The sequence below is a fragment of the Castanea sativa genome, chromosome 9 (assembly GCF_040712315.1).
Source record: "Castanea sativa cultivar Marrone di Chiusa Pesio chromosome 9, ASM4071231v1".
Lineage (NCBI taxonomy): Eukaryota > Viridiplantae > Streptophyta > Magnoliopsida > Fagales > Fagaceae > Castanea > Castanea sativa.
In genome coordinates, this window is record NC_134021.1 from 1,065,518 (window position 1) to 1,083,070 (window position 17,553).

A 17,553-nucleotide genomic window follows, 5' to 3' on the forward strand; every position below is an offset into this window, starting at 1 on the left:
GTGCCATTGGTGTCCTAGTGAGGCTAAGTTAGCTATGGCTCAACGCTCGGTAGGTAGGACGTTATGATGACAACCTTCAGAAACCTCCTACCTTTTTTTATTCATTGAAAAAAATCACCTCCCATGTCCCACCCCTAATTTCAACAATAAAAAAAAAAACATAATCATAAATAAATAGATATAGTTGATCATATGATACAGTGCGTGTTCAAATCCCATGCATAACACAAGAAAACAGTTTGATGGTCATCTGTTGTGATACAGCATTAGAAGCTAATGATGCGATAAACTCCATTTGTATTGCCCAAAAACATGTTACATGGTAGCACATTGTTATTTACAAGGCTCTCTTCAGCCTAAAAATCAAAAGCAAACATGCAACTGCTGCTGATATCCAAAAACCATTTTAAACAACAAAATATATTGACGTATAAACATCAGCTGAGATGCATTTATACGTGTGCTTTGCCTATTTCTTTTCCCTTCTTACATTACAATAAATCTACTTATGCTTTCCAACCTACGTTCATCTCAGAGAGTGTGTTTCAGAGTTCCAATGAAAGGGTTTGGTGCCTTGAGTAGTGCCGGAGCTTGAAGAAGACTGAACAAAAGAACTTGGAGAAACATCTCTACATTCTGGCTGTTGGTTGTACCGCATCATCTTCAGAACGTAAGCATCATCATGCAAGGAGAAGGGTGAACTATCAAATGAAACAGAGTGGTATGAGATTCATTACCATGAACAACATTAAATTCTCTTCATAATAAGGCAAATTACTTGTACCTATTAAAGTCAAAGTGCACCAATTGCATGTCTTCAGAAATCTCTATCTCAACCGTAGCATGAGGGGTTGTCTAAAGAGAGAAAGAGGGGTTACAATTAGGTAATTCACGGCCCACATAACAGAAACTGACAACTAGAATGTATTTCATAATTCCAAACCACAAACATAACTTTTCCCACTTGCATTTTAACAAGATAAAAGGTTTTCAGAAAATTTTGATTTTGATTTTTTTTTTTGGTTCAAGTAGAATAAAACTTTCGGTTATCTTCAGTAGTTATTGAAGGGGCTACTTAGCAAAGAAATTATGAAAGGGGCAGAGAACAGGGGCTTATTTAAACTTTTTCATTGCAATGTAAAAAAAGCTTGTATGTTTTTAGCAGAAAACATAAGGGGTTTCTAAGCCCTGAAGAAGATTGCATTAACAATGTAAGCATAAGTTTCCAGTTCATCCTAACCATAAACAAGATAAATAGTTTCAGAAATAGAATAAGGTGGAAACGCAGAACAGAACTGCAATAACGTTTCAATTTCAACTAATGCGAGACAAACAAACTTATTTATTTATTTATACAAAACAAACATATAGATTGGAGGAAAATATATACTTCAACCAGTAGAAAAGGCAAAGAAAATCTTCCTTCTGGAGAGGCACTTCCACACTCAAGTAACTGACGATTGCGTGCCATCAAATTCTGGAGACCTGAAATCTTTTTTTTTTTTTTTCCCCACAAAACAGTTGAGAACACACACACAAAAAAAAGGGTACAATAATTTAACTTACAAGAATTTAAAAATAAAAATAAAAATCATTTCATTAAAAGAATTGAGAACATGGAAAGCAGAGTAATAAATAAGTATAAACTGTCCTCATTCTAACTTTTCTTTGTTTGTATATGCAGTAAGTGTTAAACCCTTGAGCCTACCAGTCTCATCCCAATGCGATGAATATATCCTGTTGATTCAGGAATATTGGTATATATAATCCTAACTAATTGAAATTTCTGAAATATGGAAAATAGGTCATATAACATGACATGAATGTAGGAATAGTTTATGAATCATGTGGAGTATACTATTGTCAATTTTCAACTTCATTATATCTTTTAAGTAAAAGGAGTATCTATTTGCTAAAAACTGAAGCCCTATTTACATGCCATCATTCCACATAATACTTAGCTTTGGAATTTAGTAATCATTTCTATACATTTTTTCAATGGTAAGTTACAAATGCGGTAATAGGTCTGGAACCCATGACCTCACCCTTCCCCTAGAACTTATAAGCGGAGGAAATTCTAAAAGGTTACTCCAGTGATGGATTTTCTTATAACGTTTGTATAAGATTAAAATGCACAAGAAACACAAGAAACAAACTAAGGACATCAATTAAATGCTCCCAGTTTGACACAGACCTACTTACCCATTTACCTTTTGGAGAAAAAAAATCTCCACACCCAAAATAATCTTTACCAATATCATGTACATGATTAGCATAAAAATGAGGGTCTTATACCATGGTTTTAAAAACTTCAAATACAAAGAGTAAGTTGTAACTTTGAGAGCTACAATATTTATACTTATTTAGCATTAATTAGACACACTGTTGACAGCATCAAGCATCTTAATGATCTTGCATTATCAAGAATACTCAATAAATTAAGCAGAGACGATGACGAAAATCACATGATAGATGTAAGCTACATGGGAAGACGAAGAGGACTGTCAAAACTATTAACAGATAAATAGAATTGAGAATGTTCAATACAGATATCAATCTCACTTAAAAGAATACATAAAACACTGGTGTGGAGTTGCAGACTGCACCTAGGAAACAGTAAAATGATTATTCTTCAAATATATATATATATATATATATATATATATATATTTTAAATCTAACATAATCATCAAATGACAAATTTATAAAGCATTGTCACAAAACATTACCTGTTCTTCTATATCTTTCATGTAGGCTACTTTTTTTCCAATCCTATTCATCATCTCTACACGCAATGCCTGCATAGAAACAGCAACAAAATTAACACTGTCAGATTATTTATATGTTCTGGTATTCATTAGTGTGTGTGTGTGTGTGTGTGTGTGTGTGTGTGTGTGTGTGTGTGTGTGTGTGTGTGTGTGTGAGAGAGAGAGAGAGAGAGAGAGAGAGAGAGAGGTCCAATAAATTTTGTAGTGTAATTTAAGTAAATAAAAAGTGAGGTTGCTTACCAACCTTAATCTCTTCCAAATCCTTCATATTTGTTTCTGGGAGTCCCTTCCACCAGATTTCCTTTTTGTCTCTGGCAATGATATCCATTGCCATAAGAACATTTAGTGCATCATATACCCGTCGTCTTATATTCTTCTCATCAGACTGGTTAACCAAAATGTCATTTCACAATATAATAAAGTAGCTTATAGCAAAAAGAAAATGTTTAATTATTGAGTTGAATTGAACCTCCAAAGGCACTATTGTATCACTATGTGTTCCAGCAAAATCTGCAATTATTTCATCTGCAACCTGGACCCCATCAACCAATCCACCAAATTTAAAAATTAAAAGTACACGAGGTAATCAATCAGAAAAGGCAAAGACTCTTCTACTAGTCCCAGTGAAAACATATGAACAAACATTGTTGGACTCATATTGGGGGGTGCTTATTTAGAGAAGTGGACGATATGTTTTCCCATAAGGACATTTTCTTTTGTCTTTTTGCTTGGACCCTATAAGGCCAATTGCACGATCTATAGATAAACCTGAAATTAAGCCGTGTGTACTTAAGAAATAAAGTGACAGATTATTTTCCATGATGCATTACCCAATGATTTTAAGAAAAATAACATAGCATGTTCCACAATCATAGACCACCAAAGGGAATGACTTATGCTATGATATTATTTAAGATACTAGTCATATAGAACAATCTAACTTTCGACCTGAAATTTCACTTTATAGAAAGCATCAATTAAAGTTCAAAGCTTTAGAATTGCATAATATTTCTTATTCATAAGTTATTCATGCGCTCAGTGGGTCTAGAACCCATGACTTACCCTCCATCCCATTATTATGGAAGGAGGAAATGCCATTTCAGATAAAATTTATATTTATTGGCTTTGAAATTGCACAATATACAACATTAAACTATGGCTTCTCAAATCTCAATAGATTGCTCAAGTTGAGTAAGCATGATTTTTATTTGGATGGTCAAAGAGAAATCCCAAAATCACCATTGAAGTAAATGTAAAATATTCGTGATCAGAAAAAATGCCAAAAAAACTTATTTAATTTGATCAAGGAGACAATTAGCACATAGGGAGTTCTTGATTCTCTTCCATAAAGCTTCTTCACTAAAACAATCTTCACATTTTCAATTAAAGCATAAAATATACCTCATTATATGTAGTCCTAACCTTGCTCTGCAACTTCTGACAAACTGAGAAAAAGAACAAAACAAATTGTTTACATGGCAAAGAATTACCAGTCGTAATATTGACAATCATTAAACCATGAACAAACCATTCAGGCTTCAACATCCCTATGGTTGGTAGATTTCATGATTGAACTGAGAAAATATGCTAAAGCACAAATTTAAGAAAGACAGCTTGCAGTAAATCAATTTAGGTTGTACACACCTATAACACTGAACTGGCGCAGTCCTCCACCAATAATTCTTGATTCCCTTTTCTTCTTTGCTGCTCTATTTATTTATTTGGTAAAAAGAAAGAACACAATCAAAATTGAGAAGCCTAAAGAACCAATTCTCTACAGTCTAAAAGTGCCAATTATTGCTTCCCATGCAAATTCTTATATAAAAATACTGTAACACAGTAACTTCTGTTCAGCTGCTAACATATTGGTACCAAGAAAAATGAAAATAATGACACATAAGGAACTTTTAATCACCTTTCAACAACTGCATTGCAGGCATTCTCCTGATGGGAAGCCGTATGGTTCATTCCATGGTTGCTTTGGTAAGAAGCTCCAACATTAATAATCTTCGGTGGAGCCCCACCTGGAACCCCTCCACTGGACATTTTCTGATTCGAACCACCAAAAATATATCTCAAGTACCTGTAGTCCATCAAATCTAGAAGATAAATCCCTCGCATACTATCCTTAATTTCCTAGGCAGTATGCTGTAAGCTAAAAAAAAACTATAAAACTAAAAGCTGACAAAGGTTATACGAAATTCAAAAAAAAATTTAAAAAATTAATTAGTAAAGAATTTATAATTATATCATAAAGCAAATACAGATTATAGGAATGAAAATCATCTATACTAGCCTTCTACAGCTTTTTGTTTGGTTTTTCACAAAGGCAAGTTAATATTACTCAGAATAGGCCAGTATTACTTTCACCGGCAGATGCCATGTCATTTATTCCTGGTGCATCTCATAACAAGTCTCAAAACTTAAACTGTAAAAAAACAAAACTTGTAGTTACAAAAAATTTAAGCCTCAGAGCTTCCTTAATATGTTGAAAACCCATAAAGGAAAAGGTCACTTAGAAATATGCAAAATCACAATTTCCAAATGATCCACATTGAATTCAATTCATTTCACAAAATCTATTTGCCACCAAATCTTCCAAAAACAATCCGAAAGTCAAATATAGACTATAGAGCAAATAATGCTAAGATTTAAACCTCCAAAGTTGTCTCTAGCCTTACATGGAGGAAAGACCACTCGTCTCTACTTAAGTTTAGGGCCTACATTTAGATTTATAGGAAACAACAAACTTCTGCACATTAAAGTGAGCAGGAAAAATGTGACTTCTTTGGAATTTCTCTTCAAAACTAAAAGAGTTTATGTAAGGCCTTGTTAAACCAATGTACCCAATGTGACATTTACATTAGGAGCAAATTTGTCCAATGAATTAGACTTCCCTTCCCTTCACCATGGTATTATTCTACTCAAATTTCCACTATGGGCAAAACTTACATATAGTTCCTTAGGTGTTGTATCTTAGGAACGCCAATTAAATTCAATCATCTGGTTTTATTGACCATGTAGTGTGAAAAAAGTCACATTGGGGACATTGGTTTACATTTACCGAGGCCTTAAACAAACTCTTTTTAGTTTGGAAGGGAAATTCCAAACAAGTCACATTTTCAACACCCACTTTCTTTAACGGGCAAAACAGCTCATGCCCTACAATAATGGCCGATCTTCATTTGTAAACATCAAGAAACCATTGCCAAACGCTAAAATTTTAAAAATTTTAAAATGAACCCATTTATCCACCACGCTAATATCTCCTCAGCCTCAAGCTTTTCCAGACCCAAACCCATGAAAAGCCAAAAAAAAGATCTAATTTTTTTCACTACCCTATTGGCAAGTTTTCGAACCAAAACAAATGCCCAAATATCGAACAGAGACAAAAAACAGAGCAGAGACAACTCTGTACTATGAAATTCCGAAATTTGAGGAATTAAAACCTTCGAAAGGGACAACATAACATAAGACAAATATCCATGTATATAATGTTTTATAATATAATAAAGAAATGGAACATAGAGAAAAAAGAGTGAGGTACCTGAAATGAAGATCAAATTGTTTGTTATCAAGAAAGAGAAAGAACCCTAGAAGTAGAAACGTTGTAGAGCGAAACTGTTGTCAAAGATCAATCATCCGCCAGAAGTGTTTCGATTCAAATAACCTTGTGCTTTAAGTACAAGTCCAAATCACCCCCACCTGGATCTATAAAGTTTTCATACACGTGTTGAGTTTTAATTGGGGGGAAAGTTAAATTTCATTATAAACTTTTGTTTTTTTGATAGAATATATATTTTAAAGAAACAACTCAAACAACTTCATCATAAAAATTGAATTCGAAAAGGTGTGGTTAGTAGGATAATTTAATCTATAAAAAAAATTCAAATTACTAAACTTGAAGAAATTCAAAATTATTTTTATCTTATTAAGGCAAGTTACAAATTTTATTATAAAAAATTTAAAAATTGATATGGTGATAAATGTGATGTGTGGGCTTCACCTAATAAAAAAATATTTGAATTTTATTTTTTAATAATTTGTGATACATCAATTTTTTTATGCCTTTTTTGTTTTGATGTAAAATATTTTTAAATGTAAAAAATTTTATTGTAAAGACATTTTTAAGTATTTGAAATGAGAAAACATATAAAAATGCAAGCCACCACCAGCCATCCCCAAATGAGCATAAACCATCACCAACCACCCCCAAAACCAAATCTGGAAGAGAGAAAAAAGATAACCACCACCTAAAAATCTGAGCATTAAACCACAAATCTAAGTATAAAAACCACCAATAATTCACAGTATATGAACATTAAACCACCAAATCGGCACAAATCCAACCAAACCATTCCAATAACCACCAAAAAGAAAGCCAAAAAAACTCACAAACCCATATTGAAAACACAAAAACCTAAGAAGCCAAAAACTTAGATCAAAACTTGAGAACCTTGGCAGTGAGATAAAAAAAAGGGTAAGATGAGAGGAGCACACCGCCTCTAGTGGCAATGGCAATTGTGACGTTTGGGGTTTAGAGGAGCTCGGCGATGGTGGAGATGAAAGCCACCACCACGATGATGGTGACAAGAGGCCTTGAGCAGTGACGCAAGGTCGGCCATGGTGGTCGTGGTTGATGAGAAGTTGGCAAAGGGGAGAAGCAACTGAGCGTGAGATGTAAAATGTTTTACACTTGTTTTAAGTGTAAAACATTTTACTTCTTCTTGCCTTTATTTTTAGTTTGACTGTAAAATGTTTTACATTTAACAAGATTTTACAACAAAATAATCATGGTAAAATATTTTCTTTGCATCGAAACGAACAAAGCATAAATTTGAAATCAAATTTATATATTATGATAATTAATTTAGAATTTCAAGTAGATTATGATAGTTTCGATATTATTTTTATGATTTACTTTTTCTTTTACATAAAATTTATTATAAATTCATGCATCGTATGGATATATTATCAGTGTATATATACATGCTTTTTCTACTATATTTTTTTTTCCTAAACCTTTGTCCCATTTTTGAAAATGATCCATAACCTTTTGTCATTATAATCATTAATCTTTTTTTTTTTGGGGGGGCCAAAATAGTTATTGTTTGTACTTGAACGAAACGGCCTAATGCGCCAAATAGTGAGATTAAGTGTGACGTGGCCTTTATTATTATTATTATTATTATTATTATTATTATTGTTTTATTAAATCTAAAAATAAAAAAAAACTCTTAGAAAGCCTAAAATTCAATCAAGGTTCTCTTTCTCAGTTTTATACAATTCTTTTAATATTCGCTTTCTTTTAAAACAAAAATTAGGGTTATGGCCTTATGGGTGTTTTTAGGATTAGAATTTAGATGTGAAAATTTGGAGGTAATTTGCAGCATAGTAGCTGTTTATAATTATATCATAAAGCAAATACAGATTATAGGAATGAAAATCATCTATACTAGCCTTCTATAGCTTTTTGTTTGGTTTTTCACAAAGGCAAGTTAATATTACTCAGAATAGGCCAGTATTACTTTCACCGGCAGATGCCATGTCATTTATTCCTGGTGCATCTCATAACAAGTCTCAAAACTTAAACTGTAAAAAAACAAAACTTGTAGTTATAAAAAATTTAAGCCTCAGAGCTTCTTTAATATGTTGACAACCCATAAAGGAAAAGGTCACTTAGAAACATGCAAAATCACAATTTCCAAATGATCCACATTGAATTCAATTCATTTCACAAAATCTATTTGCCACCAAATCTTCCAAAAACAATCCGAAAGTCAATATAGACTATAGAGCAAGTAATGCTAAGATTTAAACCTCCAAAGTTGTCTCTAGTCTTACATGGAGGAAAGACCACTCGTCTCTACTTAAGTTTAGGGCCTACATTTAGATGTATAGGAAACAACAAACTTCAGCACATTAAAGTGAGCAGGAAAAATGTGACTTCTTTGGAATTTCTCTTCAAAACTAAAAGAGTTTATGTAAGGCCTTGTTAAACCAATGTACCCAATGTGACATTTACATTGGGACCAAATTTGTCCAATGAATTAGTCTTCCCTTCCCTTCCCTTCACCATGGTATTATTCTACTCAAATTTTCCACTATGGGCAAAACTTACATACAGTTCCTTAGGTGTTGTATTTTAGGCACGCCAATTAAATTCAACCATCTGGTTGTATTGACAATGTAGCGTGAAAAAAGTCACGTTGGGAACATCGGTTTACATTTACCGAGGCCTTAGACAAACTCTTTTTAGTTTAGAAGGGAAATTCCAAACAAGTCACATTTTCAACACCCACTTTCTTTAACGTGCAAAACAGCACAAGTCCTACAATAATGGCTGATCTTCATTTGTAAACACCAAGAAACCATTGCCAAACTCTAAAATTAAAAAATAAATAGATAAATGAACCCATTTGTCCACCACGCTAATATCTCCTCAGCCTCAAGCTTTTCCAGACCCAAATCCATGAAAAGCAAAAAAAAAAAAAAAGATCAAAGTTTTTTCACTACCGTATTGGCAAGTTTTCGAACCAAAACAAATGCCCAAATATCGAACAGAGACAAAAACAGAGCAGAGACAACTCTGTACCATGAAATTCCGAAATTTGAGGAATTAAAACCTTCGAAAGGGACAACCTAACATAAGACAAACATCCATGTATATAATGTTATAAAGAAAAGGAACATAGAGAAAAAAGAGAGTGAGGTACCTGAAATGAAGATCAACTTGTTTGTTATCAAGAAAGAGAAAGAACCCTAGAAATAGAAACGTTATAGGGCGAAACTGTTGTCGAAGATCAATGATCCGCCAGAAGTGTTTCGATTCAAATAACCTTGTGTTTTAAGTATACTAGCCTCTGAACACGCACATGTTCTTCTATTATTTTGGGAAAAAGTTAATAATTTGGATGTGTTATAATTTTAGATTACTATATTTTTCAATCACAAAAAAACTTAGGGGCATGATGATAAATTATTTCACCTGCAAACTCATAATACTCATTACACCCCAATTCCAAATTATAATAGATGCAAATTATTGACTTTCCAAAAAAATAGAATAGCCTCAAAGAGGCTAATGTTTATTTTATTGAGTATAGTTGTAGTCTTAGGTTATAATCAATTTTATACTTAAACTTTGTGCTTTTTTTAATGGAAATTGAAACACAAACTCTCACTATCGTATTTTCAAAAGTTTTCCTTTTTATTTTTATATAGGAATTCAAACACAAACAAAACTTGAGGATAATTCAGCAAAAATATATCTTTAACTCCCACATAAAACTAAACTATTCTTTTTTTCATCAAATCCTAAATTTCAACCTCTTTTATCTCTCCATTTATTTTTTATAATATTGCTGTTTCTTTAAAATTTCAATTCTCACTTTTTTTTTCAATTTTTTTTTTCTAAATCTCTTCTTCCCTATTTGAAAAGTATATTTTCTATTTGAATTCGGTTACTTCTTGGTCCTTCCTTTCTTTTGTTTTTTTATTTTATTTTGTTTTTTGTTTTTTTAAACTCAAATACTCTTAATTGTTCTGTTACTCTTTTTTTTTAATCTTTTTTTTTTTGGGAAGTACATTTTTTTTTTGAACCATTTAGGGAAGTATGTTGGGTTACTTTAAAGAAAAGAAAGAAAAAAAAAATGTCAAAAAAATTTCTCCTCTCAAAATCACGAATTTTTTTTAAATCTCAAACAAAAATAATTGAATTTAAACAAAGTGATAAACATCAATTTGTTATTGATAAACTTCTCATACTCAAATCCTTTAAAAAGAGTTTGTGTTTGAGTGAAAATTTGAAAATATCCACACACAAAAGGAAAAGATAAGCAAAAAAATAAAAAATAAAAAATCTGATACTCGTAGATACAAATGATAAAGGTATACAACAAACGCTCAAATTGAGTTTTATGCCAAAGTGATTCTTTTTGGGCTTTATTATATGTATAGACAACTTCAAAAAAAGAGTTTGTGTGAGTTAAAACTTGAAACTGAAAAGTTTGAAAATATCCACACAAAAAAATAAAAAGGAAAAGATAAGGAAAAAAGAAAAGAAAAAGAAATATAGATACACGTTGGTGCCAAGGAACAAAAATGAAGAAGGAAAATATAAGGAAAAAAAGAGAGAAGATTTTGAAGCACGTGATATTGAAGTCAATCACAGGTAATAAGTAATAGTCAAATACCATTGAATCCCTATAAAAATCTCATTCACCCATAGGTAAGTACACCTCAAATTCTAAATCATTGGTAGCCATGGAAGGTAAGAACTCAAACAATAGTCAATGACGAAGAAAATAAAATAAAAGAAAAGAAAGAACAACTTACAATTTAGATTAGAGATGCAGAAGATAGAACTTGAAAAGCCATTTAGATTGTGTAAGTTATGTTGAATTGTTTAGAACCCAAATTTGGAAATAGAAGAAGAAGAAAGAAGAGGGCGTACTGTTGAGACTGAATTTGTGTAATTTGAAGAAGAGTGACAGTAGATGTTATTGGGTTGTAAACTGGCAAAGTGTACGTCAGTTTGTAGGTTATTAAAGTAAAAAAGTTTTATTTTACATATTTATCCCTGTTAGTTAAAAATTTGTAAGTAAATGGTATAGGGATATTTTAGAACTATGAAAATGAAGAATCCAAACAAAAGAAGCCCCTTAAATAGTAGTATAGATAACCAAATCACCCCCACTTGGGTCTATAAAGTTTTCATACACATGTTGAGTATTAATTGGGGGAAAGTTAAATTTCATTATAAATTATTTTTTTTTGATAGGATAAATTTTTTTTTTAAAGAAACACCTCATACAAGTTCATTATAAAAATTGAATTCGAAAAGGTGTGGTTAGTAGGATAATTTAATCTATCCAAAATTCAAATTACTAAATTTGAAGAAATTCAAAAAAAAAAATTATCTTATTAAGACATGTTACAAATTTTATTATAAAAAATTTAAAAATTGATTTGGTGATAAATGTGATGTGTGGGCTTCAATCACCTAATAAACTAATATTTGACTTCTTCTTCTTTTTGTTTTTGTAATTTGTGATACATCAATTATTTTTTTACGCCTCCTTTATTTTGATGTAAAATATTTTTAAATGTAAAAAATTTTACTGTGAAGATATTTTTAAGTGTTTGGAATGGGAAAATGCATGAAAATGAAAACCGCCACCACCAGCCACCCCCAAATGAGCATAAACCACCACCAACCACCGCAAAAAAAAAAAAAAAAAACACCACCAAATGAGCACCACTACCCACCACCCTCAAAACCAGATCCAGAAGAGAGAAAAGAAGATAGCCGCCACCTAAAAATCTGAGCATTAAACCACAAATCTAAGTATAAAAACCACCAGCAATCCACAGTATATAAACATTAAACCACCAACTCGGCACAAATTCGACCAAACCATTCCAATAACCATAAAAAAGAAAGCCAAAAAACTCACAAACCCATATTGAAAACACAAAAACCTAAGAAGTCAAAATCTCTTATCAAAACTTGAGAACCTCTAGTGACAATGAGATTAAAAAAAAGGGTGAGATGAGAGGAGCACACTGCCTCTAGTGGCAATGGCAATGGCAATGGTGACATTTGGGGTTTAGAGGAGCTTGGCGATGGTGGAGATGGAAGCCACCAACACGATGGTGGTGACAATAGGCCTCAAGCGGTGACACAAGGTCGGCCATGGTGGTCGTGGTTGATGAGAAGTTGGTGAAGTCGTACCATGACTGATGAGGAGTTTAGGAGGGAGAGAAGCAACTGAGCGTGAGATGTAAAATGTTTTACACTTGTTTTAAGTGTAAAACATTTTACTTCTTCTTGCCTTAATTTTCAGTTTGATTGTAAAATGTTTTATGTTTAACAAGATTTTACAACAAAACAAACATGATAAAGTATTTTCTTTACATCGAAACAAACGGAGCATAAATTTGAAATCAAATTTAATATTTATTTTACTTATTTTAATCATCTATCATAATTTTATATTTTAATATATTAAAAATCGCACACTACATATTGTTCTTACATCAAGTGACTTAATATATGTATATATTATGATCATTAATTTAGAATTTCAAGTAGCTTATGATAGTTACGATATTATTTTTATGATTTACTTTTTCTTTTACATAAAATTTATTATAAATCCATGCATCGTATGGATATATTATCGGTATATATATTCCTAAACCTTTGTCCCATTTTTAATAATGATCCATAACCTTTTGTCATTATAATCATTAATCTTTTTTGGGGGGGGGGGGGGGGGGCAAATAGTCATTGTCTGTACTTGAATGAAAAAGCCTAATGCGCCAAATAGTGAGATTAATGGTTTGTTTAGATATCGCTTATTTTGCTGAAAATTAAAATTTTATTACTAAAAACACTGTAGGAAAATATTTTTAAAATAGCAAAACACTGTTCACACTGTGCAGTGGGTCTGCTTTTTTCTTCATTTGTTTGCAACAATTTGTGGGTCCCATGCTTAAAACGCGTGAACAGTGCCTAATGCTGCAAAACGCTTTACCCAAATGCACGCTAAGTGTGATGTGGCCTTTATTATTATTATTATTTATTAAATTTAAATAATAATAAAAAAAACTCTTAGAAAGCCTAAAAGTCAATCAAGGTTCTCTTTCTCAGTTTTATACAATTCTTTTCATATTCGCTTTCTTTAAAAAAAAATTAGGGTTATGGCCTTATGGGTGTTCTTATGATTAGAATTTAAACGTGAAAATTTGAATGGGAGAAGTGATTTTTATAGTCTCTCACATTGAATTTAAGAGTTATGTGCATTTGATTCTCTATTTGTGAGAATGATACTCGAGCACAATCTGGAATTCCTAATCTCCATTCTAAAACGAAGCAAACTGAATTACTCGGTTGGTGAGGATGAAAATAACTTAATTATGACTTAGAAGAAGAGGAAAAGTAACTAACAAGAACAAAAATAGCAATGAATATATCATATAACCCTCTAAATCTTTTGGCCTTTTGGGTGATGCTGGCATAATTCCTATGAGCTTCCGCATGTTTTGCTTTTATTTTTTATTTTTAATAAAGGTCATATGGCATCTAAGTGATGGAAAATGCTTGCTCCCCATGAATCTCATCTAACGACCTCCAATCCTCCATTGGATTTTTTTTTTAATAATTTTGCGAAGGTATGGCATGTATCCGAAACACAATTTTTCCCCCCAGCTGGTATAATTAGGAATGGCAACGAGTCGGGTTCGGGCCGGGTTTTTTTATACCCGAACCCGACCTGCGGGTCTTTTTCTGTTACCCGGCCCGTTTAATAAACGGGTCTTTTTTTTAGCCCCAAACTCGGCCCGCCAGGTCTCCGCAGGCCCCAAGGGGCCCATCCAGCCACAAACACAAACAGCAACACAAATTCACCATTCTTATCTGATTGAATCACCATTCTTGCTTCTCAACAAAAAAAAAATCACCATTCTTACCACAAACAGCAACACAACTAAACCAACACAAAATATACACATTCATTACATTCTATACATATTGAATCCTGAAACAAATACCCAAAAACAAAAACTGAGAGAGGAAATGAGCCAAAAAAAATGAAACGAAAAAAAAAAAAAAAAAAACCTCAGACCACTAAAGCTCCATCAGTGGTGTTCCGATCTAACAACAAGACCACATCTCTCTCTGATCTAACAATCTCATGCTCCGATCTATGGATTTCGTGCTCCTCCGTGACAAACGGCAACCACCACGAGGGTGAGGGTGGTCCGATCTATGGATTTCGCACTCCTCCTTGACAAACGGCAACAACGGTGAACCACCACGAGGGTGAGGGTGGTCCAATCTATGGATTTCGAGCTCCTCCGTGACAAACGGCAACCATGAGGGTGAGGGTGGGTCGGTGACTGTGAGTGTATGAAGGTGAGGGTGGATCGGTGACTGTGAGTGTATGAGAGTGAGGGTGAGGTGTGACAAAGAGATGAGGGTTAGGGTGAGGGCGACAGAGAGAAGTGAATTGAAATAGGATTGAAGGGCAGCTGGGGTATTAGGGTTTACAATGATATATATATATATATAACCGGGTATTATCCGGGCCAGGTTTCGGGTCAGGTTCGGATTTTTTTTTTATAAAACTCGGACCCGCTTTGGGTTTTTTTTTTTTTAAATCCATACCCGACCCTATTCTTTATCAGGCCGGGTAAAATCCGGCCCATTAGGGTCGGGCCGAGCCGGGTATCCGCTGGTCGGATCTAAATTGTCATCCCTAGGTATAATAACCATGTAAATTGGTCAGAAGCACTATGGACATGTAGGTATCATCAACCAAATAATTAATTTAAAACAAAGAATAGGTTCTTTTGCCTGTTCAATCTCTATTGGAAATCATGATTATGCGATCTGTTATCTTAAGAATATATGTATAGATCTCTCTCTCTCTCTCTCTCTCTCTCTATATATATAGACTCTCTCTCTCTCTCTCTCTCTCCTGTTAAAGCCACATCAACGTAGCATTTTGGTCTATTCAACTCAACCCATTTGGTCTACTTTGATCTATTTTGGTTCAATTCAATTCACTTCAGTCTATTTTAAGCCTTATTAATTATTAATTTATTTTTTTAGACACAGCTTTGTATGAATTTCATTTCATAACTAATAAATCAAAGACAAAAATATTATTGATGTTAGGCGACACAAACTTCAACTAGACTAATTAGGACCTTAAATTGATTCTTTCTATAAGTTGTCTTTTCAGTTATTTGCTCAAATTTATTTATTTTTCTTAATTTTTAGGTTGAAAAGTATAAAATTTTATTCTATTTAGGCCAAACTCTTTAATTTAATTAGGTTAAAAAAATAAGTGTTACAAATTAGAGATAAGGGCCCTAAAAAGGCACTAAAATGATAAATATTCACAAGATTATCTTAAAATTCAAGTTTCAATAATATGGGTATTATATTTATATTTAGAAAGAAAAAAAATGCTACAATTTTAAACTCATAATAATTTAAACTTAATGTTATGTTACATGAAATGAGTGTATATTTTCTTCTAAATATTCTTGGATATGTTACTATATAGTGTTGAATACAAAATATATTTGTAAGTGCACAATTGTATCTGGACCCAAAAACTATTATGGGCTCAGGCCCAATGAGCCTTAAACAATGAAATTTGTAGAGTGTGGACTTGAAATCTAGATTAGAAGTACTGAGAACTTGATAACAGGCTATGGTGTGCAAACACTTGTAAATAATGAATGATAATTGCAAATGGACCTCCTCGGACGTGAGCCGAGAACTATTTCTGTATTATTTCTCTTTCTTTCTTAAAGATTACAATTCTTCCTCCTTTTTTTGGGATACTGACTGATCCCCCCTTAAATACTTCTTTTCCTGATGCTTTATCCACGTGTTGCTCAAACCCCCTCCCCTCTAGATATTTCTTCTCTTAGTGTTTTTGAATAATGACCAGAAATTTCAGTTCTACTGTTCAGGGGTCATTTCCCATTAATGCGGCCAGAGAAGTAGGTGCAGAGTCTTTAATGTGGAGGTGGCAGCCTTTGCTCATGATATTTTTCTAACACCGGTGTATCTAGAAGGTTCAGGGTTTTCCCCTCTTAACCAACAGTCTTTCCGAAATTCTGCCTTGCCCTTCGTAGTGAATCTCCAAGTTATCTTGGGTCTGTCCGAGGAGAAACTCACCCTTGGATGTGTCCTCGGACCCTCGGCGTATGGGCCGATTCGCAGTACTAACAAATTCTTAGCTCAAGAACAGATCGGCCCTCCTTGCTAGAGCCCAAAGGCCCAAATGCCTGCTTAGGTCCTTTTACTCCCCACAATAGCCCCTCAAAACTCTATTTTTCAACATCTGAGGAGATAAATAGGGTTTTGATCCAACGAGAACTTACCCCACATGTTTTGTAAATAACTGCACGTGTGGAGATCGTTTCGTGTTCCAGAGGATGCCACTTGGCGGTTTTAATTTCAAAAACGCGCGCATTTATTACCGTAAGTTACACCTTGTCCCCCATATTCAACGGTGAGATGAGCATCTAACGGCCCTTGTTACCCCCTGAAAATTTGGGCGGGACGAATGAAATTTCAAGGCTGCTTTCCGCACGTCGTGACGCTTTGGGAACCTGTGCTTTCATTTATTTCTTCAGAGGCTAATCCCATCAAAAGATCAGTAATCACCTTTTCTCTGCAGAAATCCGTGAAAACTCGCACAACTTCAAACTTGTAAGTTCTTATTCTTCTTCTTTAACCCATTCTCCTCGGATCCTGTCCTCGGCTTCCATTTTAACCATTCTTTCCCTTAAAACTTCATCTTTCGTTCCTTTCTGATGGGTAGATTTAAGTGTTTAGTTGACACCGCCGTTGGGATGGAAGATTTTAGAGCCAAATACCACATTCCCAGCGACGTAGGTTTAAGATACTGTCCGGCGGAAGCCGTGACTGGGTCTAGGAAAACGGGAGAGGTTATCATTCCCATGATTGCCTTCATAGAAGGTGGGATGACCCTCCCTATGAGAAGCGTGACCAGGGAATACCTCCGCAACCACCGGTTGTGTCCTGACCAGTGTGCTCCCAACGTCTTTAGAGTCTTAGGAAGCGTCGATGCTCTAAACGAGCAGATGGGTCTGAACCTTACCTGGCATGACGTCGTCTTTATGTACGAATGCCATAAACTTACTGGGGTAGGCTATTACATCAAGTCCCGCTCTAGCGTAGTTGGGTTGATTTCTTGTCTGCCTAAGTCCAATAAAGGCATGAAGGACGACTACC

General features: G+C 33.7%; 1 protein-coding gene across 2 annotated transcripts; it reads right to left on the reverse strand.

The window, feature by feature from the left end:
- Window positions 1–278: 278 nt before the first annotated feature.
- Window positions 279–6,412, reverse strand: LOC142609642 (transcription factor-like protein DPB). 2 transcript variants are annotated; one of them, XM_075781279.1, is made up of 10 exons: window positions 6,312–6,412; window positions 4,684–4,847; window positions 4,413–4,477; window positions 4,170–4,213; window positions 3,238–3,300; window positions 3,013–3,153; window positions 2,730–2,798; window positions 1,391–1,492; window positions 785–855; window positions 279–701 (listed from the first exon to the last, which is right to left on the reverse strand). In XM_075781279.1, exons 2-10 carry the CDS (start codon window positions 4,812–4,814, stop codon window positions 527–529), a joined length of 861 nt encoding a protein of 286 aa, XP_075637394.1. In that variant the 5' UTR covers window positions 4,815–4,847; window positions 6,312–6,412; the 3' UTR covers window positions 279–526. The 2 variants fall into 2 exon arrangements, with proteins under 2 accessions (XP_075637394.1, XP_075637393.1); XM_075781278.1 differs by lacking the exon at window positions 6,312–6,412 and having other exon boundaries at window positions 4,684–4,904.
- Window positions 6,413–17,553: the final 11,141 nt, after the last annotated feature.

Coding starts and splice junctions, on each gene's coding strand:
- LOC142609642 (XM_075781278.1), bottom strand. CDS start 4,889: ATGCGAGGGATTTATCTTCTAGATTTGATGGACTACAGGTACTTGAGA. Junction 4,478..4,683: donor TGCAATGCAGTTGTTGAAAG/GTGATTAAAAGT, acceptor ATAAATAAATAG/AGCAGCAAAGAAGAAAAGGG. Junction 1,493..2,729: donor TGAAAGATATAGAAGAACAG/GTAATGTTTTGT, acceptor AAAAAAAAAAAG/ATTTCAGGTCTCCAGAATTT.